General features: G+C 46.1%; 1 protein-coding gene across 1 annotated transcript; it reads right to left on the bottom strand.

Annotated features, from left to right (window-relative positions):
- Positions 1–9,584: 9,584 nt before the first annotated feature.
- On the bottom strand, positions 9,585–22,670 carry EIF3F (eukaryotic translation initiation factor 3 subunit F). The gene is made up of 8 exons (XM_024218717.3): positions 22,379–22,670; positions 21,914–21,984; positions 21,283–21,362; positions 20,052–20,189; positions 17,889–17,980; positions 15,380–15,516; positions 14,531–14,644; positions 9,585–10,009 (listed from the first exon to the last, which is right to left on the bottom strand). Exons 1-8 carry the CDS (start codon positions 22,668–22,670, stop codon positions 9,932–9,934), a joined length of 1,002 nt encoding a protein of 333 aa, XP_024074485.1. The 3' UTR covers positions 9,585–9,931.
- Between the last annotated feature and the right edge of the window lie 1,514 nt (positions 22,671–24,184).

Genomic DNA, 24,184 nt, shown 5'->3' with positions numbered 1-24,184 from the left:
CTGGGAGGAAGTTAGGGTGCAGGAGCAGGCTGGGGGTTGGGATGCAGGGTCTGGCCAGGAGTTAGGGTGCAGGAGGGGGCTCAGGGTTGGGGTGTGGAGCGCTTACCTGGGGCATCTCCCATTTGGTGTGAGGGGTGCAGGTGGGAATGTGGGGGATGGGAGTGCAGGAGCTCCCATTTGGTGCTCAGGGTGGGGGTGATGTGTGGGGGTGCAGGAGTCAGGGAGGGCAGGGGGCTGGGGATGTGTGAGGGGGGTGCAGGAGTCAGTGCAGGGGGCTGGGGGTGTGGGCTTGGGGTGTGGGGGTGCTCCCAGCCCCATGCCCCACCCCAGCCCCCTGCAGGGCCACCCAGAGGATTCAGAGGGCCTGGGGCAAAGCAATTTCGGGGGCCCCTTCCATAAAAAAAAGTTGCAATACTATAGATTACTATAGTCTCGTGGGGCTCCTGTGAGGCCCAGGGCAAATTGCCCCACTTGCCCCCCCCTCTGGGCAGCCCTGGCCCCCTGCCCTGAGTGGCTCACACCAGGGGGCTGGGGGGAGTATGTACAGGGGGAGTGCAGGGCCCGGCCTTTGCTCTGCCCTGCCCCGATTCCACCCCGTTCCCCAAGGCCCCATCCCCACTTCTTCTCCACCTCCTCCCCCGAGTGCGCTGCGTTCCCACCCCTACCCCTACCCCCGGAGCGACCTGAGCACCGGGAAACAGCTGTTCGATGGTGGGGGAAGCACTGAGAGGGAGGGGAAGGGGCAGGGGCGGGAACACGGCATGCTCGGGGAAGGTGGTGGGGGAAGGGGGAGCTTGGCTGCTGGTGGGGGCGGAGCCTGCAGCAGGAGCCCCAAGAGCCCGCAGGACCAAGCTTCTGCCCCAGCCTCTGCCCAGCCCTGGGGTCCCCTGTCATTGAGAGGCTCCATGCCAGGGCACCCTGTGTTTCACTGTAAATCCGCCTCTGACTACAGTAGAATAGAGTACAGAAAAGTAATAAACATCAGTTCTCTCGAGACCGAATTTCACACTGCAGCACATTTCAGCTGTAGAAGCTTTGAGCAGCTAGAAAGTGCTGGAGTTTCATTACCACCCCCTAGCCTGCAATTAAAAAACACACATTATCCTTGTTATATATTAAAGATCCTCAGCAATTGCTAATTCTGATAAATCAGTACAGACCATCTTTAGTGTGAACACAAAGAAATGCCAGAGTCTTTTTTCAGTTTCCCAGTGCATTGGCTCTAAAAGAAGTTCACAAGCAGTCTTGTACTTCAAGGATTTAAAACAGCAGACACAGTAGCACCTGCACCCTTGCTGCCTTGCTAAATGGCAGATCGCCAAGAGTTATCATGCACAGACTCTGCAGAGACAATAGGGCTAACAAATGCTTTTAATATTGATTTGTACAGAAGGGGCTGCTTCAATCACAAGCTGTTGCTTTGGCAAAGGTTGATTCATTGGAATATATGCCTGGGAGAAACCTGGTCACAGGCAGCCAGAAGGTGGAATATTTTACACACACCTTCAACTCTCTGCCAAGCACACAGTATACCCCAGGGGGAATAGATTGTTACATACAGTTGATACTAGATATGACAATGAGTTCTCATTTCAACATGGTTAAATACCTGCAGGAGAACAGGTGCTCACTGTCATGTGTTCAGAGAAACTTCATGTCAACACAGTAGCCAGAAAGATCAGCTCTGACCAAGACAGAATTTATGAGAATAGCAGTTCAAATATTGACAGCCCATCTCTGGGTACATCTAGTTTACAAAAAAAAAATGTGGCAGCGAGTCTTAGGGTATGTCTACACTGCAATTACAAACAGAAAGCTGGCTTGTGCCTGCTGTCTCGGGCTAAGGGGCTGTTTAATTGCAGTGTAGATGTTTGGGCTTGGGCTGCAGCCTGAGCTCTGGCACCCTCCCACTATGAAGGGTCTTAGACCCTGGGCTCCCGCCCAAGCCCAAATGTCTACACCCTTAAACAGTCCCTTTGCCTGAGTCAGCTGGCATGGACCAGTCCCAGGTGTCTAATTGCAGTTTAGACATACCCTCAGAGCCCAGGTCAGTTGACTTGGACTCATGGGGCTCACACTACAGGGCTAAAAATAACAATGTAGACTTTCCTGCTCAAGCTCAGACTCACTCTGCTCACTGGGATTCAGAATCCAGGCTCCAGCCCAAATCCTGCTATTTTTAGGCCCATAGCATGACCCCATTTCAGCTAACCTGGACTCCGACCAACTTCCTGCTGAGGTGAAAGTGGATGTGTGTATGTATGTGAAAAGTCTACTGTTCCCTGTGGAATGAATGATCTTAAAGTCCATTAAAAAACATGTTTAGAGAACTTTCTGGGTATCCAAGTGAAGTAGTCAGTTACAGCTGTCCATGCACCCTTAATAGGACCTTCAAAGGAGAAAAAGGGCTCAATACTCTTTAATTTTTTTTTTTAGACATACACCTCATCTATTGTGAAAGATTCTGAAGGGATGGGAGAACTAGTTATGACATTACAAAAAACAAGAGAATAAAAGTTGAGCATTTAAAGGAAGGGCTTAGCTTGGACAATTTAAAGCTGTTTTTTTTAACCCTTATTTATCATAGAATATCGGGGTTGGAAGGGATCTTAAAAGGTCTAGTCTAACCCCCTGTTCAAAGCAGGACCAATCCCCAGACAGATTTATGCCCCCGATCCCTAAATAGCCCCTTCAAGGATTGAATTTACAACCCTGGATTTAGCAGGCCAAGGCTCAAACCACTGAGCTATCCCTCCCCCATTTAGGCACTGTTGTATTTGCATTTGGATCAAAAGATATCTTTGTTAAACGAAAATACTTACCTGAGCTACTGGCACAGCCAGGGAAGTCCAAGACCCTACATTCCTAGTGTTTCCAAGGTTTGCAGGTAGGGAGGTTGTTTGTTTTAAAACAAGCAGAATTTTTTTAAAGGGAGAGTGTGACACGCTATACCTCAAAGTAGCACCCTGGAACCCCCATATTCACCACTATCATATAATTGTGTGTTTTGTACAAAGTATGCCATGTAAGGTATAATTTTAAAAGTCTTGATTTGTTGAACATTAATATCTGCTTGGATTGTATGTGCTATCATTGTATGTGGAGTTATGAAGCATTGCTATATGTGTTACTGAAATATGTTGTAAGGTTGGGAGACACCCACAGTCAACCTTTCAATTGTAGCAAAGGACAGCCAGTTATGTGCTGATGGCCTATTAAAGGGAATCCACTCTCCCACTGGCCATTCCAAAAACTTCTCAGAGAGCGCACACATAGGCAATGGAGACTGCTTGACTAATGGGGGCTGCCTGACCCCCATGTCACAGGAAGGATCTTCACAGCTGGAAGAAAATATAAGAGAGAGGCAGTGATGTCATCACTTGGCCTCTTCTCTCCCCCCCCTCCCGCTTTCCCCCCCCAACTCAAAGACAAAGACTTTGAAATGGGGAAGGGCGGTCCCAGGTTGGAAATGGAGTCCAGTCTGTAACCTGCTTATACCATCTGTCAGGTGAGACACCGTTTGATTCAAATCCTGCTTAGTTTGTAGAACTTGGACATCAAATTTATTTTTGTTTCTTAAATAACCAACTCTGATCTCTATGGCTGCTATTTATAATGACTACAGAAAAATAGATTTGAAGTGAATAAACCTGTTTTGTTTTGGCTGAAGTGCTTGGGAAATCTCAGCTCAGTTTACAAAGGCTATTACATGTCCATTCCACACTGAGGGAGTGGTGAATTACTTAATGAACTTAAACTGGCCAGGTTTTTGACCAATGTAAGACAGTACAGTTCTGACAAGCTAGGGGAAATTGGCTGATAGTTCATGAATGGCTAGGAGATCATTCATGTAACACAGTTGCAGGCAGAACTGCAGGGTCTCAATATGTGGATGAGAGGATGGTGTGGAGAGGAGGGGGTTAGGTTTATTAGGAACTGGGGAAACTTTTAGGAAAGGGTGAGGTCCATCTAAATCAAAATAGAACCAGATTGCTGGCACTTAAAATTAAAACGGTCATAGAATAGTTTTTAAAACTAAGGGCTGAGGAAAGCTGACAGGTATGAAGGAACACATGCTTCAGACAGAGACATTCCTTAGAGGAGGATCTATTAATGGAGATTCTCTATGTCCTAGTAAGGAGGAGAGGATAGATGATGATAAAATACAGGCAGGGATCTGATGAGAAACAGTCAACTGAAAGAGTCCCATCATGTAATTGCAGATAGCTAAAAAGTGACAACTTTTTAAAGTGCTTTATACAAAAATCTAGAATTCTAAATAATAAGATGGATACTGATATAATAGGCATCACAGAAACTTGGTGGAATGAGGATAAAAAATGGGAAACAGTAATACCAAGCTATATTGGGGGAGGGATAGCTCAGTGGTTTGAGCATTGACCTGCTAAGCTCAGGGTTGTAAGTTCATTCCTTGAGGGGGCAATTTGGGGATTTAGTCAGGGAGTGGTCCTGCTTTGAGCAGGGGGTTGGACTAGATGACCTCCTGAGGTCCCTTCCAACTCTGATACTCTATGTCTGTGGTCCCAGGTCACCTTCAACAGCAAGATATCGTCCAGAATGAACTCATTCTGTGGAAAATGTGGGGACAGTGTTCAGTACAGGGGCTCCCTGCAGCTGTTAGCTCTCCCCAAGGCACAGAACCCCAGAGGACAGTACGGCCGTAAAACAATCAGTCCCCCTTGCCCCTATGCTTACTCACCATTTGGGGACTCCTATGGGTTCTGTGCGCTCACTTTGGGACCGGTTTTTTCCTGCTATTATGTAGACTGTGCTTGTCTTTAAGTACAGCCAAATCTTTGCTCTGTCTGGTGTGAACAATGCTGCCTCTGTTAAGTGTTGCATTTTGGCTTTACAGATGCAGCCTTGAGATCCCAGCCGTCCTTGTTATCAACGGCTGAAAGACTCCAAAGAATCAGGAAGCGGCCACATAGAAGCAAAGACAACATGCTGCACGGAGTAATGCAGCAGTCCCTTAATGAAAAAAATCAAAAAGCGCAGGAGTGGCGGGAGAGTGAAAGGAGGGTCCGCTAGCAGAATGCGGCTCGCCGGCACTAAAGCATGGAGCGGCTGCTAAGCATCATGGAGCGCCAAGCGGACTCAATACAGGCGCTCGTAGCAATGCAGGCAGAACACTTCTGTCCCCCCCCCCCCCCCGCAGCCCTTGTCCCAAAACTTTCGCTTGTGCCCCCATGTCACCTCCAACCCACTTTCCCCAACATCTAGGTTCTTATCGGCACCAGCTGCCTCCAACACCTGTAGCTTCACCACCCAGCCCTGCAAACTACAACTCTTACCCGCTGCACTCAACCCCCATCACCATGCATTTTAGCCAGCCTGAAGTGCAGCACTCATTGCACAGCACTCCGGACAGGAAGGCTGAGTATAACAGGACATTCGCAAATCTGTGATTGTACCATTCCCCACCCCCTTGCCCTTTGTTTCCCAAGCAGTTGTGTTTCTTTTCAATAAATGAATTTTTTGGCTTTGAAAACATTCTTTATTATTGCATTAAGTAAAAGATGCCCAGGAAAGCAACAGGCACTGCAAGTCAGTGTATCATACGTAGCAAACAGATTCCTACTAACATTGGAACCACTGCACTTCACTTCCATGCAGGGCATCGAACATTACTGGTGACTTTCTGCCTCAAATCACTCGCTCAAGGCATCCCTAATCCTTGCAGCCCCATGCTGGGCCCCTCGAATAGCCCTACTCTATGGCTGTTCAAATTCAGCCTCCAGGTGTTGAACCTCCAAGGTCCATGCCTGAGTGAACCTTTCACCTTTCCCTTCACAAATGTTATGGAGGGTACAGCACGTGGATATAACTGTGGGGATGTTGTCATCAGCCAGGTCCAGCTTCCCAGACAGACAGCGTCAGCGGCCCTTTAAAGAGCCAAAAGCACACTCCACAGTCATTCTGCACCAACTCAGGCTGTTGCTGAACCGCTCCTTGCTGCTGTAAAGGCTCCCTGTGTAGGGTTTCATGAGCCATGGCCTTAAAGGATAAGCAGGGTCTCCAAGGATCATACTGGGCATTTCAACTTCCCCTATGCTGATCTTCCAGTCTGGGAAGAAAGGCCTGGCTTGCAGCTTCCTGAACAGGCCAGTGTTCCGAAAGATGTGTGCGTTATACACCTTTCCGGGCCAGCCTGCATTAATGTTAGTGAAATGCCCACAGTGATCCACAGGCGCCTGGAGAACCATAGAGAAATACCCCTTCCAATTTATGTACTCTGAGGCTAGGTAGGCTGGTGCCAAAACTGGAATATGCGTCCCATCTATTGCCCCTCCACAGTTAGGGAAAACCATTTGTGCAAAGCCAGCCACAATGTCATGCACATTACCCACAGTCACGGTTCTTCTGTGCAGGATGCAATTAATGGTTCTGCAAACTTGCATCAACACGATTCCAATGGTCGACTTTCCCACTCCAAAATGGTTAATTGCTCGGTAGCCGTCTGGAGTTGCCAGCTTCCAGATTGCAATAGCCACCCGCAGGCAGCTCTCAATCTTGTGTCCTTGAGCTGCAGGGTGGGGGCGAGCTCAGCACACAGTCCCATGAAAGCCGTTTTTCTCATGCGAAAGTTCTGCAGCCACTGTTTGTCATCCCAGACTTGCGTGACGATGTGATCCCACCACTCAGTGCTGGTTTCCCAAGCCCAAAAGCTGTGTTCCACTGCAGTGAGCATGTCCATGAATGCCACAAGCAATCTCACGTTGTAAGCGTTATGCGAGTCGACATCGGACTCCTCACTGTCAGTTTGAAGCTTAAGGAGTAACTCGACTGCCATTCGTGACGTGCTGGCAAGACCCATCAGCATATTCCTCAGCAGTTCAGGATCCATTCCCGCAGACCGAAAGGGAAGACAGAGCACACAGTACAAAAAATGTTGAAAGATGGCACCAAATGTGGACGGAATCACAGGGATTGCTGGGATGCGAAGCCATGCATCACGAGGCGTTAGGACAGGACCCAGAATGCCCTGCCCCCCCCCCGTCCCCCTTCCTACAAGCCACAGCGCCAGAATGGGAAGAGGTGCTCTGTGGCATAGCTGCCCATAGTGCACCGCTCCCAATGCCGCTGCAAGTGCCGCAAATGTGGCCACGACAGTGCGCTTGCAGCTGACAGTGTGAACACACTGCAGCGCTTTCCCTACTGTGCTCTCCGAGGGCTGGTTTAACTCACAGTGCTCTACATCTGCAAGTGCAGCCATGCCCTAAGTTTTGTTTGAAGAAATTTCAACTGTCCGGACATATAAGAACAACGTGTTCTGCACATTTTACAAGTTCTGCAAGAAGTACCACCTCTCCTCTGCTTCCTAGGAGTTGTGTAACTTTTCTTCCAAGATGCATAGTGAAGGAGGCAAAAGTCTAATTAAATATTATCACATTTGCGGTAATGCATGGCTTTATTTGAACAGAAGGTGCACTGCCACACAAAAGGTGCCATTCTGAAATTGGTTAGAAAATATGGACAGAAAATCCATCACTGGAAAACCCAAGGAGTAGAGTTTAGGAAAAAGAGTTACCCAGTAACCTATAAAAAAAGCCAAGATGGATATAAGCATGAATGGAACTGCTGGAAAAATTAATTTTCCATCTCTATTTAATGATATGGCACTAAGTTCTATGGCCAACTGACCCCATACATTACTTGGGCTCTCTTCTCTGGGAACTCCACTCAGCAATACAGCCCCTCACTGGTAAGGGTCTCCTCTCACCCCATGTACTACATGAATACAGCCCACAAAGGCAGTTGCTTTTAATATGTAATTAGCCAATCCTACATCCAGTTTTAAGGTGTCTCTATTACCATGCCAAAATTTTAAAGTGCTTGTATACTGTAGTTATCTCAAACAGTGTAACTCATGTCTTACCTTTTCATTTTGAGAACGCTGCATTTTAATTTTGCTGTGGATAGTACTCCGTTTATGAAACTGTATTGGTTTTAGTTATTTCAACCTGTAAAGCACTATCGGGGAAATCAAGCTTATTTCAGCATTGTTATATATCACAGTGAACTGCAAAATGGAAAAAATTGCCCTTGTCCTTTTTTTTTTGCGTCTTTATGATGATTAAGAAAGGTTAAAAGGTCCCCCCCCCCTCTCCCCCAGCTTGTTTTCTTACATTAGAAATTCAGGTCATCTTGGGAGACTATGTTGATTGGAGAACTAGTAAAACAGTGACATCACAAGAGCTAAAAGTGTGTACATTGAGCAAACAAGAGGGATTTTTGTTCAGACTTGTACAACTTGGCTTTGGTTTTGACAACATTTAACTTCAGTTTGGAATAAGGAAGCCTTTGTTACAGATTCAATATACATCCATCTTATGCTTTCAATTTAGATGTTAGAGCACAATAAAAATCCTGGAGACCACTCAGCAATCCTCTACCAAAACAATGACCTTCTACAGGCCTTTGTCAAGTATACAGAAGCAGAGAGGACAAGCCCAGTTTAAAAATTCTTTGCAGGCCACCTTAAAGAGCCAGATTTGTAATTTGCATCCATTTCAGAATTTGTATCTGACAAATCTAACACAGATGGAGTCAATGCAACACTAGCTTCAATGTTCCTCTTGAACTACATTTACAGTCTAATGCAATAAAATGACAAAATGTATTTTCTGGCAGGAGTCTCATTAGACAAGCCATCCTCAGCACAGCTAAACAGCCTCGCAGAGGAAACATTGGTTGACCCTGGAGAAAAGTCAGGTTTGCAATCAGATGCAAATCAGAGAGCATTATAGTTCCTCCAACTGAAAGTCTGCTGGGCATTGAAATAGAATTTCTAGGGAACATGAGAAGTTTCCAATCTACAGAATCTAGTCAGCATTATAGTCTTAGGACTCACGAAAGGAAGAAGCCCATGCAATTCTCCTCTTGCTCATTTTAACTTCAAAAATTCATACTGGAGTCTTCTTTGAATCACATCTGGTGTGCTTTATTTTTTACAAATGACCAGGCAAGAAAGGCACCCTAGCAGATACATTTGCTCAATGACAGGTCTGACTTCAGAACTTTTCAGCTGTCAGTTCAGTTACCAGTAGCACTTCTCACCTCATTTCAATTCCCAATGCCTACTTTGTTTCTGAACACCTTATTCCATCACCCTGCATTCTTCCCCAAATGCACAGCAGCAGTGAGATTCAATAGACAGTTAACTCGCAGCTGATTGTACCACCTCTGCTCACATTCTGGTGCCAGGGAAAAGCTACTGTAAGGAAACAGTGAACAGTATCTAGCACAATGGGGTCTTGGTCCATGATGAGGGCTCCCAGGCACCATAGTAATAGAAACAATAAACATACAGGATGATCATTCTGAAGACCTGTACGAAGAGTGTTTTCCCTGACCAACTGCCTTCTGGTAACCATGAAGGCACAAATGCAGAACTGAAGGAAAGTAGAGTGATTGACCCCATAGGGACTCTATAGAACTTGGTGCACTCCTATGCGCTCTACAGTTTCCTCTTCTGAGATCATTTAAAAAAAAAAAAAAAAAAAAAAAAAGACACTACAACCACATACTGAGGAAGAAGACACCTATGGATGCAAAGTCGCTCTTATCAGTGGAATGGAACTTTTATTTAGAATCAATAATCCTCACAATACAATGGAGTTGTGTTTGTCATATAAATGGGTAACCTGGGACAGCAGCTCATGAGCCCTAAAGAGTAGCCTACAATTCCATGTTCTATAATGGGCCCACACCCAGTTTTGATTCAATATCTGAACCACAGTGGAAGGTTTTTTGGGGGCAGAGGTGGGAATCAGAAGGATATGGGGGAATCCTGAATCATTTAGGCAATTACATTAATGTCCAACTAAATTCAGTAGCAGAACAGACTGTAGGGAGAGTAGCTCTGCTGTATCTTCAGGCTCTCAAGTGAGAGAAGGCAGTGAGTCCATCATAAGCTCAGAAGTTTTTCATTGAGAGCAATCTGTGACTGAGTGAGATTTGCCAAGTAGGTCACCATCAGCAGGTCCTGAGAAAGAGAAATGGATAGCAGTTAGACTGATTAAGAGAATCAAAGAGAAACGAGAAGGTGGTGATGTCAGATAGATGTGAATTTGTCTCATTAAAGCAATTTACAAACAGTGCAGTTGCCAAGCACCATTCTTCAGAGTGACACTGTTGGCTTCACAACTTAGTTTCCACTTCACTCACCAATTCGGAATACCTTGCATTCCTATAATACTCTGAATTTACAGTGCTTTTTTATCTATAGTCCTCAGAGCATTGCAAGCATTATCCCCATTTCACAGATGGAGAAGAGAAGGCATATAGTGGTTAAGTGACTTGGACAAAGTCACACAAGTCACTGAGAATCAGGAATATAAATCCATATATCCTGATTCCCAATCCAAGTCAGAAGTAGCAACTTTCATCTTAAGAATCCCAAACCACCTTACACAGAAGTGATTCTCTTTATCCAGCAATGAATTGAAGCAGCTGTTTAAACAGCACACACCACCACTACACAGGGCATTAGGACAGGAAGTGAATGCTCCAGTCAATCAAAACTGCAGGGGGAAATGAAGGGAGACCATGTAACTACCAGTTTTTCATTTTAGCTAGAACACGGGGGTCAACAACTCTATCCTTAGGGAAAGTGACCGGGGCCTTTGTTGGTATAGCACCTTCAGCAGCCCCTGCACCCCTCCAAGGCAATGCTTGGGGGAATACTGGGTCAAAACAACTCTGAGGAAATGCTCCTACTGAATCAACACGACCACCTTCTGCAGCAACTAGCTGATCCCTGGATGTCTCCCATCCAACTACTGAACTAGCCTGATCCTGCTTATAACACTTGCCACTTTTACAGAGGGTCTCAAAGTGCCTTACAGACCTTACACTTAAGCGTTGGGTGTTCTAATTTATAGGTGGGCAAACTGAGAAATAGAAATTGTGACTCTCTCCACTTATCACAGGAAGATGAGCTGGGAACAGCACCTGGGCTCAGTCCCATGCTCTAAGCAATGGATCCACTCAGCTTAGCTTGTTAGAGCTGACGGGCTCAAAACAAAGTGGTACTGATGCAGGTTTATCATGGGCAACGTACACATCACAGAAATAGTCCCTTAAAAAAAATCTGAAGCCTAAGGTTACCAGACAAAAATATTAGGCATCTCACCTTTTATCCCAGTTGCCAGTTATCTTTGAAGTCCAGACTGCAGTAAGATCTGGCTATTTACACAGTTGTCCTAAATATTTCATGTCTCAAAACAATCTAATAGCTTTCAGGTTATTCACATAATTCCTAGCAAGTTTAAGGAAGGATTCCTTTGCCTTTAATTATTGAAAAAGCTGCCTTGAGAAGTTCCCTCATCTCTCCCAGGTAGCTTTGCCCTCCTATTTCCAATTTTTGGTTACTAGTTAAAAACAGTTTCTCTAGTCACCAGCCTGGTTTTGCCTTTTTCGGCCCTGTCTATGAGCCTAACCTGACAAGTTACTAAGAATCCTTGTTCACATCAGATACTCAGCCATGAAGAATGTGATTGTTGGAGACTGGGAAAGGACCACATCTTCCACGATGTAGACAGAAATGCCATTCTCTCTAGATGGATAGAAATTCCACACTTGAATAATAAAGAGTACAGCAGCAGGAATATACTACCAACCATCTGAGTAGAATGATGTAGGTGACTGAAATGCTTGGAGATTAGAAACACTATGAAGACAGAAAACCCAATAATAATGGGGATTTCAACTCTCCCCATATTGACTGGATGTGTCATCTCAGGATGGGATGCAAAGATAAAATTTCTAGACACCATTAGTAACTGCTTCTTGGAGCAGCTAGTCCTGGAACCCACAAGGGGAGAGGCAATTCTTGATTTAGTCCTAAGTGGAGAACAGGGTCTGGTCCAGGAGGTGAATACAACTAAACCTTTCAGCAATAGCGACCACAATGTAATTAAATTTAACATCCCCGTAGGGGGAAAAAATCCCAAAGAAACCCACTGCGGTAGCATTTAACTTCAAAAAGAGGAACTAAACAAAAATGAGAAAGCTAGTTAAACAGAAGTCAAAATGAACAGTCACAAGACAAATGCCTGCAAGTTGCATAGGAACTATTTAAGAATATAAATAGATGCTCAAACTAAATGTATACCCCAAATAAACACAGTAAGAGGACCAAAAAATGCCACAATGGCTTAATAAGAGTGCAAAAGAGGCTGTTAGAGACAAAAAGACATCCTTTAAAAAATGAAAATCAAATCCTACTGAGGAAAATAGGAAGGGGCATAAACTCTGGCAAGTCAAGTGTAAAAGGATAATATGGCAGACCAAAAAAGAATTTGAAAAGCAACTAGCGAAAGAAACAGGGGGAAAAAATTGCAAGTACATCAGAAACAGGAAGCCTGCCAAACAATCAGTGGGCTACTGGACAATTGAGGGGCTAAAGGATCAATCAAGGAAGACAAAGTCCATTGCGGAGAAGCTAAATGAATTCTTTGCATCGGTCTTCACTGCAGAAGATGTAAAGGAGATTCCCAAACGAACCATTCTTTTTAGGGGACAAATTTGATGAACTGTCCCAGATGGATGTGTCAAAGATGGTTTTGGAACAAAGTAATACATTAAACAGTGATAAGTCACCAGGACCAGATGGTATTCACCCAAGAGTTCTGAAGAAACTCAAATATGAAATTACTGAATTACTAACTGTGGTATGTAATCTATTGCTTCAATCAGCCTCTGTACCAGATGAATGGAGGACAACTAATGTAATGCTGATTTTTAGAAAAGGCTCCATAGGTGATCCTGACAGTTACAGGCCAGTAAGGCTAACTTTAGTACCAGGCAAATTGGTTGAAATTATAGTAAAAAAAGAATTATAAGACACACAGATGAACACAATATGTTGGAGAAAAGAGTCAACACTGCTTTTGTAAAGGGAAACCATGCCTCACCAATCTATTAGAATTCATTGGGGGTGTCAACAAACACATGGACATGGGTGATCCAGTCGATACAGTGTACTTGTACTATCAGAAAGCCTTTGACATGGTTCCTCACCAAAGGCTGTTAAGCAAGGAGTTATGGGATAAGAGAGAAAGTTCTCTCGGATCAGTAACTCATTAAAAGACAGGAAACAAAGGGTAGGAATAAATGGTCAGTTTTCACTGAATGTAGGTGAATGAATGTAGGAGACTAACAGGGTCCCTGAAGGTTGTGTACCGGGACAAGTGCTATTCAATGTATTCATAAGTGTTCTGCAAAAGGGGGGGGGGGGGGGGGGGAAAAACAGTGAGGTGGCAAACTTTGCTGACAATACAAAATTACTCAAGATAGTTAAGTCCAAAGCTGACTGTGAAGAGTTACAAAGGGATCTCACAAAACTGGGTGACTGGGCAACAAAATGGCAGATGAAATTCAACGTTGATAAGTGCAAAGTAATGCACATTGGAAAACAATCCCAACTGTACATACAAAATGATGGGGTCTAAATGGACAGTTCTCTTAAAATGTCCACTCAATGTGGAACAGCAGTCAAAAAAAGCAAACAGAATGTTGGGAATCATTAAGAAATGGGTAGATAAGACGACAGAAAATATCATATTGCCTCTATAGAAATCCATGATACGCCCACATCTTGAATACTGCATGCAGGTCTGGTTGCCCCATCTCAAAAAAAAAAAAAAAAAGAGGTATTGGAATAGGTTCAGAAAAGGGCAACAAATTATTAGGGTTATGGAACGGCTGCCATATGAGGAGGGATTAATAAGACGGGGACTTTTCATCTTGGAAAAGAGATGACTAAGGGGGGATATGATAGAGGTCTATAAAATCATGACTGGTGTGAAGTAAATAAGGAAGTGTTATTTACTCCTTCTCATAATACAAGAACTAGGGATCACCAAAGGAAATTAATAAGCAGCAGGTTTAAAACAAACAAAAGGAAGTATTTTTTCCACACAATGCTCAGTCAACCTGTGGAACTCCTTGCCAGAGGATGTTGTGAAGGCCAAGAATATAACTGGGTTCAAAAAAAGAACTAGATAAGTTCATGGAGGATAGGTCTATCAATGGCTTTAGCCGGGATGGGCAGGGATGGTGTCCCTAACCTCTGTTTGCCAGAAGCTGGGAATGGGCGACAGGGGATGGATCACTTGATGATTACCTGTTCTGTTCATTCCCTCTGGGGTACCTGGCATCGGCCACTATCGGAAGACAGGATACTGGGCTAGATGGACCTTTGGTCTGACCCAGTACGGCCGTTCTTATGAAAGCTTGGTTAATGCTTCCTACTGTTATTCAGCGTTTGGGGGGGTACTGGCAGATCTGAATAGCTCCCTTCATATATATTTTTAATTTCAGTAACATTTGTTAATTGTGAAGCCAGGCTGACATGGGAAAAGGGACAGACACCTCTCTCGTCTCGCATAACCCAGGGACAGGTAAGCAATAGATTTGCTGTGGATCTCAGAGAGATTCCTCATGAGGAGAAAGATTTCCAGTATTCATGAAACACCCAGAAGAACCGAGTAACAGGACTCACGTTAATATTGCTGTTCAGCATTGTCTCAAAGTCCTCCGGTGAAATCTTTGGCACCTGGTTAATAAGATCCATCAGGAAGCGCCCAACAGTGTTGTCAGCAGCCACTTTACCGGACTAACCATAAAAATAAAGACATTTTACAATGAGCAAGATACAACAAACTTACTGCACAGAACAGGAAGAGCTGAGACATACAAATGCAGGGAAAGCTCTCACCCTCTCCTGTATGAACTGGATTAGATTCACAGATTCTTTGTGATCTGGTCTTATCTCTTGTGTAACACAGGCCATAGAACTTCCCCCAAATAATTCCTAGAGCAGATCTTTTATACAAACATCCAATCTTGATTTAAAAATGGTTAGTGAGGGAGAATCCATTATGACCCGTGGTAAACTGTTCCAATGGTTACTCACTGTTAAAAATGTGTGCCTTATTTCTGGTCTGAATTTGTCTAGCTTCAACTTCCAGCTGTTGGATTGTGTTACAGCTCTCTTGGCTAAATGGAAGAGCCCATTATTAAATGCTTGTTCCAATGTAGGTATTTATAGATTAATCAAATCACCCCCAGGACTTAAGCAGCTCAATTTATTTAGCTTAACAAAGGGAAGGTTATCACTACAAGGCATGTTTTCTAATCCTTTAATCATTCTCATGGCTCTTCTCTAAAGATTCTCCAATTTATCAACATCTTTCTTGAATTGTAGGCACCAGAACTGGACACAGTATTCCAACAGTGCCAAATACAGATGTAAAATAACCCTCTACTCCTACTCAAGATTTCCCTGCTAATGCATCCCAGAATCACATTAGCTCCTTTGGCCACAGCATCACACAGACATTAGCCTTACCAGCACATCCTCTGCATACTGAAGCACTGTGCTCAGGGTATCCTGGATACGGGCTGACGCTGCCCCCACCTGCTGCAAGTCACTGGATAAGCCAATCACTCGACTGGGACTCAAACAGGTTTTCATGATGAGATCAACTGTGAGGAGAGAGATGCTGAGAAACTGGCTGACACAAGGTCAGCTTCAACCACCAACCACTCCCCAGAGATTTCTAGGATGACACCTGCTTCAGCAAAACAGGAAATGCTTTTCCAGTGCTGCCTTTACTACCAATGTAATGTGGCATTTCCACAGGGATATATATATTACTTCTGCGCCACTGTGCAATGCAGATTTTTGCAGAAATTAGTGCTTTTTGTGCAGAATTTCCTTTCCCCCCCAGAGATGGACTGCAGTGCTGCTGACTGTGGCTAGGGGCTGCTGGACATGGCAGAGCACAGCTTGCACATAGAAGATACGGTCAGGGGGATGGGGAGGGAACTACAGGGATCCAGGCAACTGCAGTTCCCAGCATGCTCTGAGGGAAGGAGGCAGCGGTGTGCAGGAAACTCCACACAAACCTGGCACTGAGCATCAAGCTCTCTCCCCATCTGGATCCCTGGGCTCTGAGGGGTAGGGGGGTTGGTGTCTGGGCCTGGGGGGGGAGGAGAGAGACGGATGACATGGCTGGTTTATCAGGGGGTAGGGGATTCAGATGTATTGGCTTGTGGCGGGCACATGGCTGGGTTCTGGGAGGGAAAGGCTGTGGGTGTCCATCCCCCCAGCTGGGCTGTGGGGAGGAGGGGGCAGAGAAACAGGAACTCGGCTGTCATAGGGTGGGTTTTTTTTTTTTTTTTTTTTTTTTTACTCTCTACTCCTAAGGGAATTTGTGTGTCTATTGTCAGAGACATACTTGCTGACAGGTATTTTTAAATAAATCACCAAAATAATTAAAACTGGTGTGATTATGTAGTGTTCTTTTTGACAAATAAAATTTGCAGAATTTTAAAATACTGTGCACAGAATTTTTATTTTTTTGGCACAGAATTCCCTCAGTAGTAATATATTAGCTACATGGGGGAGCAACGGAGGACACAGGCACATGTTCCATTGACCTTAATGGAGAATGCAGGTGCTCAGAACATCTAAGAATCAGAGCACTTTAATGCCTAAACATGAAACCGTAGGCATCCAAGCTTGAAAGTTTTGGCCTCCATCCTGAGAAGCATCAGAATACTATTTGGTCTGGAATCCCTCATGCTTTTTCAGACATTTTGCTCAGCCTTTTCCCAGGTCCAAGCAATGACAATACTGCCCTCCTGGCACCTAGTACAGCTACAGCCTCACTGTGCAATTCATACACACCAAGAAGTCCCAATGATGTCTTCAACATGTCCCTGACTCTTTCACATCCAGTAATCAGAAATTTGTAAGTTGGCCTCATAATATATGTGGTCTCACTTTAGTAGGGGACACTGATAATTTGAAATTGAGTTCTTAAGAGTTAATAGCAATGCCCCTTTTTTGTGGTTTTACAATCACGTTTTCCAGTTCTGTATGTTTCTCTCTCCCAGGTTGCTGGGAGAGACTCTCACAAATTGGAAACTGACTACACCAGTGGTCCCCAAACTTTTTACACTGCATGCCCCCTTACTTCTGTCTGTGCCCCAGACCCCCATCGCTGGGCTAAGGGGACTGGCAGCCAGGGCTAAGGGGGCTGGCAATAGAGCTGGGTGGTGCTCCGTCCTCACCCACCAGGGGAGCTGGCCTGGGCCCCAGGTGGGCCCCCCCAAACATTCCTCTGCATCCCACAGTTTGGGGACCTCTGGACTACACAGAGTGCTGTCAAATAGATGGAATGTATGAAATAATTCTCCAAACTCTGATATACAATCTCAGGAATTCCCTGTTGTCTCATGTCAATTCTGATTGAAACAGAAGTCACATAAAACATGCCAAGTACTAGGCATGTATGTAATCAAGGCTGATGGCCTTCTGAAAGAAAAGACCACTGCTGACCCGTGGATGAGAGCCCCCAGTGTCTTTAATGTTAGGAACAGACATTTTTGCCTTTATCGCTCCCATTTTGTCTATAATCTCTTTGCTTCTTTACAGTGGTTTTGTGGCCTGACCTTTTGATACTTGGTTGTTTCTCTTCTCCACCCTCCCAGATCCCATTTTCTAATCCATTCACAATCCTCTATCGTACCCCACAGCTCAATGCTCTGCATTCACTCCACAACTCCTAAATCTGTGCCACTCTGCCCCCAAAATGCTGGGCCACTTCAACTTTCACCAATCCCCAGAACCCTGACAGCACCATTTCATCAGCACTGAACAACAACAAGAAATCCTCTAATATGGGGAGCAGGGAAACAAAGAGGATGAGGCACTGAGCACCAAGGCAAAGACTTCTGTAAGCAGCTCTCAGGTATGCAAGCTAGGGATGCAGATTCCCGTGATCCCCAGACACGCAAATCAAGCACCCAAATATCTGGTTAGGACCAACAAGAAGAACAAGCCGGCTTACCTCCTATCCGCTCAGTGTCATAGTAAACATACTTCACTGTCAGAGGTGTGAACATCACCCCCATGGTCTTACCAGGGACCCCCATCGGAGCACTAGAAAAGACAAGATTTACATAACATAGCATAAGTAATAGCCAACACAGATGCATCAACAAGTAATGCCAAACCAATTTCACTTCCTTCTTTGACAGGGTTACTGGCCTACTGGGTATGGGGGCAGCAGTAGACATGGTATGACATTCCCATAAAGAATATAGGGAAATGTGGTCTAGATGAAATGACTATCAAATGAGTGCACAACTGCTTGAAAAACCATAATCAAAGAGCAATTATCAATGATTCACTGTCAAACTGGAAGTGCATGTCTAGTGGGGTCCCGCAGGGGTCAGTCCTGGCCTAGTACTACATAGTATTTTCATTCATGACTTGGATAATGAATTGGATATGTATAAAATTTGTAAATAACATCAAACCGGGAGGGATTGCAAGCACTTTGGAAGACAGAAATAGAATTCAAGAAGATCTAGATAAATTGGACCATAATGAGTAAGATGAAAATCAATAAAGACAAGTGCAAAGTACTTCACTTAGGAAGGAAAAAAATCAAACACACAAATACAAAATGGGAAACAACTGGCTAGACTGTACTGCAGAAAAGGATAGTGAAGCACAAACGGAATGAGCCACCAATGTGATACAGTAGTGAAAAAGGCTAATATTCTGGGCTGTATTAACAGGAGTGTCATATGCAAGACATGGGAGATAACTGTTCTGCCAGACCCTGCAATGGTGAGGCCTCAGCAGGAGTATTGCAGCCAGTTTTGGGTTTCACACTTTAAGAAAGAGATGGATAAATTGGAAAGTCCAGAGAAGAGCAACAAAAATGATCAAAGGTTTAGAAATCTTGACCTACAAGGAAAGGTTAAAAAGCTGGGCATGATTAGTACTGAGAAAAGACAACTGGGGGGAGAATCTGATAAGTCTTCAGATACGTTAAGGGCTGTGATCATTCTCCATGTCCATTGAAGGTAGGACAAGTAGTAATGCGCTTAATCTGCAGCAAGGGGGAGTTAGATTAGAGATTAGGAGAAAATGTCTAACAATTGGGATAGTTAAGTATTGGAATAGGCTTCTGTCACGGAGTATGGGGGGACTCAGGGCCCTGCACTCCCGGCTTCCTGCGATTCACCATGACTCTCAGCCATCCAGTAAAGCAGAAGGTTTATTTAGACGACAGGAATACAGTCCAAGACAGGTCTTGCAGGCACAGACAACAGGACCCCCTCAGTTAGGTCCATCTTGGGGTCCCCGGGCACCCTAGCCCCCCTGGGAGGTCAGAGCCCCGTCTGCCTCCCAGCCATGGTCACTAGCCAGCTCCTGAAACTCTGCCTTCAGCGACCCCTCCCACAGCCTTTGTTCAGTTTCCCGGGCAAAGGTGTCACCTCGCCTCTCACTCCTTCCTGGGTTCTCATGTTACATGCTCAGGTATTCTCCGTTGGTCAGTCTCCCATCCCCCAATGCAGACTATCCTAGCCACACTCCCCTGTCAGCATTCACAGACCACTTTAAGAACAGTCCCAGTTCATCACAGCTTCCAAGGGAAGCTCTGGAATCCTCATAATTGGATGATCTAGGTCAAAGATTCTCAAACTTCATTGCACCCCGACCCCCTTCCGACAACAAAAAAACCCCCACAAACCTAGGAAGCGGGACTGAAGCCTTAGCCTGCCGGAGCCCCACCACCCTGACTGGGGGACAGGCAAAGTCCAAGTCCCACAGTCCTGGGCTTGGGGGGGGCGGGAGGGTGAAGAGCCTAAAAGCCCAAGGACTTCAGCCCCAGGCAGGGGCCTGTAATCTGAGCCCTGCTGCCCAGGGCTAAAGTCTTTGGGCTTTGGCCCTGAGGGAGTGTGGTGGCTCGAGCTTTAGCTTCGGCCCCAGTTGGCAGGGCTTGGGCTTTGGCACTTGAGCATGGCACCACAGTCAAAGACACAGCTGGGAATAGAATCAAGAGACCTGGTTCACAGCCTCTGTTCTAGCCAGTAGACAACATTGCCCTAATTAGGACAATCAAGTAACTAAATCCCTCCCTACCCTAGTCTGTCCCTTTTTGATAATCCCACTGCAGATCCTTCTTTCCAAAGCGGGATCCATCTCCCCAAAATACCTGACATAGGCTTTAATGCTCATGCGCCCATTCTGGAGACTGGTGTCCACAGTGAGGTGGATTGGATTGTGTGCTTCCCGGCTATAATACTCATGGATCAGGACAGAGTGCTCTGTAATGTCATGGCCCGTAGCATACCTTAGAAAACACAACATAAGAACATGAGACTTGGGCATCCAACACTTCACATTTCAGAAATACTGGGATATTTGCCATTGAGCAGTGATGTGCCCACAACTCTGCTCTGAACACATTATCAATTTGTAGCAGGATGTGAAGGGAAAAAGTTTGAGTTCCATCTGCTCAGGACATCATTGCACTTTGCTATCAGATACATGAATTTAGATGCACTTATCATTAGGCTTTGAACTGCTCTCTGATTAAAAGTAATTCCAAGCACATTAGAGGAAAATAAGCTCTTAGGTAAAGAGCTACAACCCAATTCCTCCATAAACTGAATATCAGAGCTAAAAATACAGGACTATATTAATCCAGCTGCTTTAACTGTCCTGCAGTTAATATCTTCGAAACATAATTAACTTAAATTCATTGCAGCTTGGACCTCACTGAGGTATATAAACTGTTAGCCTCCACAACAGCCTTCTGAAGAGAAGAGTCAGGGTTTGCATTAATTTCTTCAGGAATAAAACAAAGCTGGTTCATAGAACCTCAGAAAAGACCTAATGAGGTTCTCCACACTCCACCCCTGAGAGGTCTACGAAGTGCAGTTCTCTACATCACTTCACCTGATTTTCCAACAATCTCTTGGGAGAAGACTCCAGCAGGGCCGGCGCTTCCATTTAGGCGACCGCACCAGGATTTGGGGCGGGGAGGGGGGGGCGGCAATTCAGCAGCGGGGGGTCCTTCCGCACTCTGGGTCTTCGGCGGCAATTCTGCGGCGGGTCCTTCACTCGCTCTGGGACCCGCCGCAGAATTGACGACGACGACCGGGAGCGCGGAAGGACCCCTGCCTAGGGCGCCAAAAACCCTGGCGTCGGCTCCTGGACTCCAGTATCAGAAAATATTGCCCCACTACATACACTTTATTCCCTTTTTTAAACAATATATCCCATTTCTTGAGGTTTATATTCTATATCCCCAGCTGTCATTTCAGCAAACTATGCTGCTTATTCAAAGTCTATAATGCAGTGTACCGTATTTCAAGATGCATAATGGGGCCACATAACTGCTAAGCACAAGTCACATGTTTGCAGTAGGGAAGATGACTTACCACCCCAAAATGATTTCACTAGGGGAAACCTTCTTGTGCAGCTCATACATATTCTTGGCAAATTCCATATCGACAGCCACCTGAAAACCACAACAAAGCAGCATGAGGCAATCAATTGCAGGAGTGCTTAAATTCTAGCAGCAGGTAGTGAAATGGAAGGTTCTTGTTGTCAATTAGACCTCAGAGAAGACTTTTCCCTTAGTAGTTACTAGCCCACTGTAAGCAGAACGAGTGCTTCATTGCCCTCCGTATACTAGTACAATGCGGGAGGATTTCACCAAAAGACCCTGCCAACATACATCATGGCTAGACTCTTCTAATCATACACCTCACTCAAAGGGTAGTGAATTCTAGAGCCACATGCACTAACAGAGACTCAGACAGATCCAGGACTTCCAGAAAACCAAAGGCAAAAGGTGAAACATGAAGGAAAGGAGTGCAAACATTAGCATGATGCGATTGTTCTCACTCATGCAGCTATTCTGATAGCCAAGTGAGCTAGCCCACTAATACTCAGCATCTTCCACTTGAGGACTTCAGAGTACTTCACTGTCATGCTATTTAGTCTCCCAACTCTCCTCTGTGCTAGGATGGACACGTTCAAGGAACAGAGGCCGAGGCCATCACCCACCTCATCTTCAGACTCGTTGTGTGGGACCGAGAAGCAATTGGTGACTTCCACTGAGAGCTTGTCCACAGTGCCTGCAGAGCAGAGAGTGAGACTGAGGGGAGGTGCTGGGCGGGCTCAAGCACCCCAGGCCCTACCCTGAGACGCCACCCAGGTGTGAAGCTCAGACTCCCCTTACAGCGAGGGCCAAGGTGGAACCCAGGGGAGCGAGGGGGCCTTGACTAGCCAGGGGAAGCCTGGAAACCGACACAGAGCCCTGCCATCAAACCCAGTAGGCCGGGGGAGAGCCAGGCCCACCGACCCCGGGGGATCGGGGGCGGGGGAGGAGAGCCGGGGACCGGAGGCGGTGGGAGAGCCAGGCCCCGCTGACCCCGGGGGACCAGAGGCGGTGGGGGCGGGGGAGAGCCGGGGACCGGAGGCGGGGGGTTGAAGAGAGAGACAGGCCCCACTGATCCCGAGGGTTCTTACCTAGCAGGGTCCCGATAACCCGGGCCGCGCCCTCGTTGCGCCGCTCGAAGCTGTCCACGATGGAGGCCAGGATGACCGGGTGCAGCCGGACCACGCGGCCGCCGGGGAAGGGGCCAGGCAGCGCCGCGGGGACCGGCGGGCCCGGGGCTGCTGTAGGGGGAGGCAGAGGCGGCGCTACGCCTCCCGCTGGGGTCGCCGCCACTGGCAGTGCGGCTGCTGGGCTTGGGGCTGCCAGGCCGGAAGCAGTGACGGGGGATGGGGACAGGGACGGGACCTGAGCTACCGCCGCCATTTTGCAAAGAAAGGAGCGAGACCACCCACGCCAGCAATAATAGGCTGAGCCAGGCACCTGTTACAAACCTTGCCTTCTCATTGGATGGAAGATGAGTCCAGCCCGCCCTCTTCGCCTCTTAACCAACCCGGAGAGGGCAGGGGAAGACCGAGCTCGCGGAGTGGGTGAGGATGCATCTAGGTCACTTCATCATTGGCTGATATTGACTATAGTTCCCGCCCCGTGAGTGTCCACAAGCTTTCCCATTGGCTAGAGGTGACCCACCACTTCAGCATCCGCAAGCTCATCTATTGGCTTGGCGATGGCTGTACCTGGGAAGGGATAGGGTCACGGGTCTCTCCAGTTGGGGGGGGGAAGCAGCCTCACTTGCTGCCCCCACCCCGCTGCTGTCATTGGCATGGTACAGTGACCATACAATGTATTTAAATGGGCCCACCACTATGGTAACAAGTGTCTGGCCGTCTTCTTGATTGTATCTCCCCTGTGAGGTGGGGATGGCCGTCATGCCGCCCTCCCCATGTCACCATCCTGCAGCCGAGGGCAGAGAGAGGGAGGCCCAGATCCTCAACAGTTGCGCACGTCAATGGACATTTGGAGCCTAAAGGCGGGTGAGGAGAGGGGCCTAAGTGACTTGCCCCAGCTCACCTGAAGTCTGTTGTGGAGCAGGAAATTGGACTCGGGTTCACTCACAGGCTTGAGCCCCAGCCATTAGACTTCTCTTCTTTGCTGGCTGGCCAGATGGAAATACAGAATGGCTAATGATCAGTGTTGTGCCACAGGGCCTTCTAGTATCATTGCTTTCAGTTCTTGCTCTGGATTTGGCAGTGAAGCCCATTCACCCTTCTAGCCCTGTTTCACTTTATTTTTCTTTATAATCTCCTTTCATGATTGAGTCATTACTGCCCATGTCATGCAAACTTGAGTTCTGCAATGATGGGGTATCTTCCCAATTTGCAGAGTGACCCTCTCCCCCTGCTTGTTACTGGGAGTAGTGTCTCTAGTTGCCCTGTGGCCTATGGTAAAAATGTACCCCTCTATTGCAAGTAAAATAAAATATTACATTTTTTTATTTATCCTGGCTGGGAGTAATTTTTATCTGGTTAATTGTATGGGACTGTGTCTGACAGTGTTATTCCATTATTAGAACGTTAACTGACTGTTGCCCCTTGTGGCCTGCATGCTTAGTAAATTATTTGGGGCCTTGCAGGTGGTTCACATTAGGGAGAGAAATTGATGAAAGAGTCAGATATTTCTTTGATGCAATCCTGTTTCACTGCAGAGAATGTACACAAAGTCCTGTTTCCCTAAACCACAGAGATAATTTCCTTGCTCACAGTTTCAAGCCTGCCTTCCCAGCATGCTCTCTTCCCAGAAAGGTTTCTCTTGCTTTCTCTCAGGGCTATGCTACCAGTGTTTCTTGTGCTGTTACACACACAAAATCAAATTAATCCCCAGCCCCTGTGTTTGTTACACTGCTCTACAGCCAAAATGCTTCTGAAATAAATGTAGTCAAA

This window comes from Terrapene carolina, unplaced genomic scaffold (assembly GCF_002925995.2).
Source record: "Terrapene carolina triunguis isolate 2854851 unplaced genomic scaffold, T_m_triunguis-2.0 Scaffold310, whole genome shotgun sequence".
Taxonomy (NCBI): domain Eukaryota; kingdom Metazoa; phylum Chordata; order Testudines; family Emydidae; genus Terrapene; species Terrapene triunguis.
The sequence above is the reverse complement of the archived record's forward strand: the minus strand, read 5'-3'. Positions and strand labels throughout refer to the sequence as shown.

What these genes read in the sequence shown, in the direction of transcription:
- EIF3F (XM_024218717.3), bottom strand. Translation starts at nt 22,670, where the DNA reads ATGGCGGCGGTAGCTCAGGTCCCGTCCCTGTCCCCATCCCCCGTCACT. An exon ending in AGTGAAATCATTTTGGGGTG is followed by an intron (nt 20,190 to 21,282) that starts GTAAGTCATCTT and finishes GTGTTTTCTAAG; the next exon opens with GTATGCTACGGGCCATGACA. An exon ending in AGCATTAAAGCCTATGTCAG is followed by an intron (nt 17,981 to 20,051) that starts GTATTTTGGGGA and finishes TGTCTTTTCTAG; the next exon opens with TGCTCCGATGGGGGTCCCTG.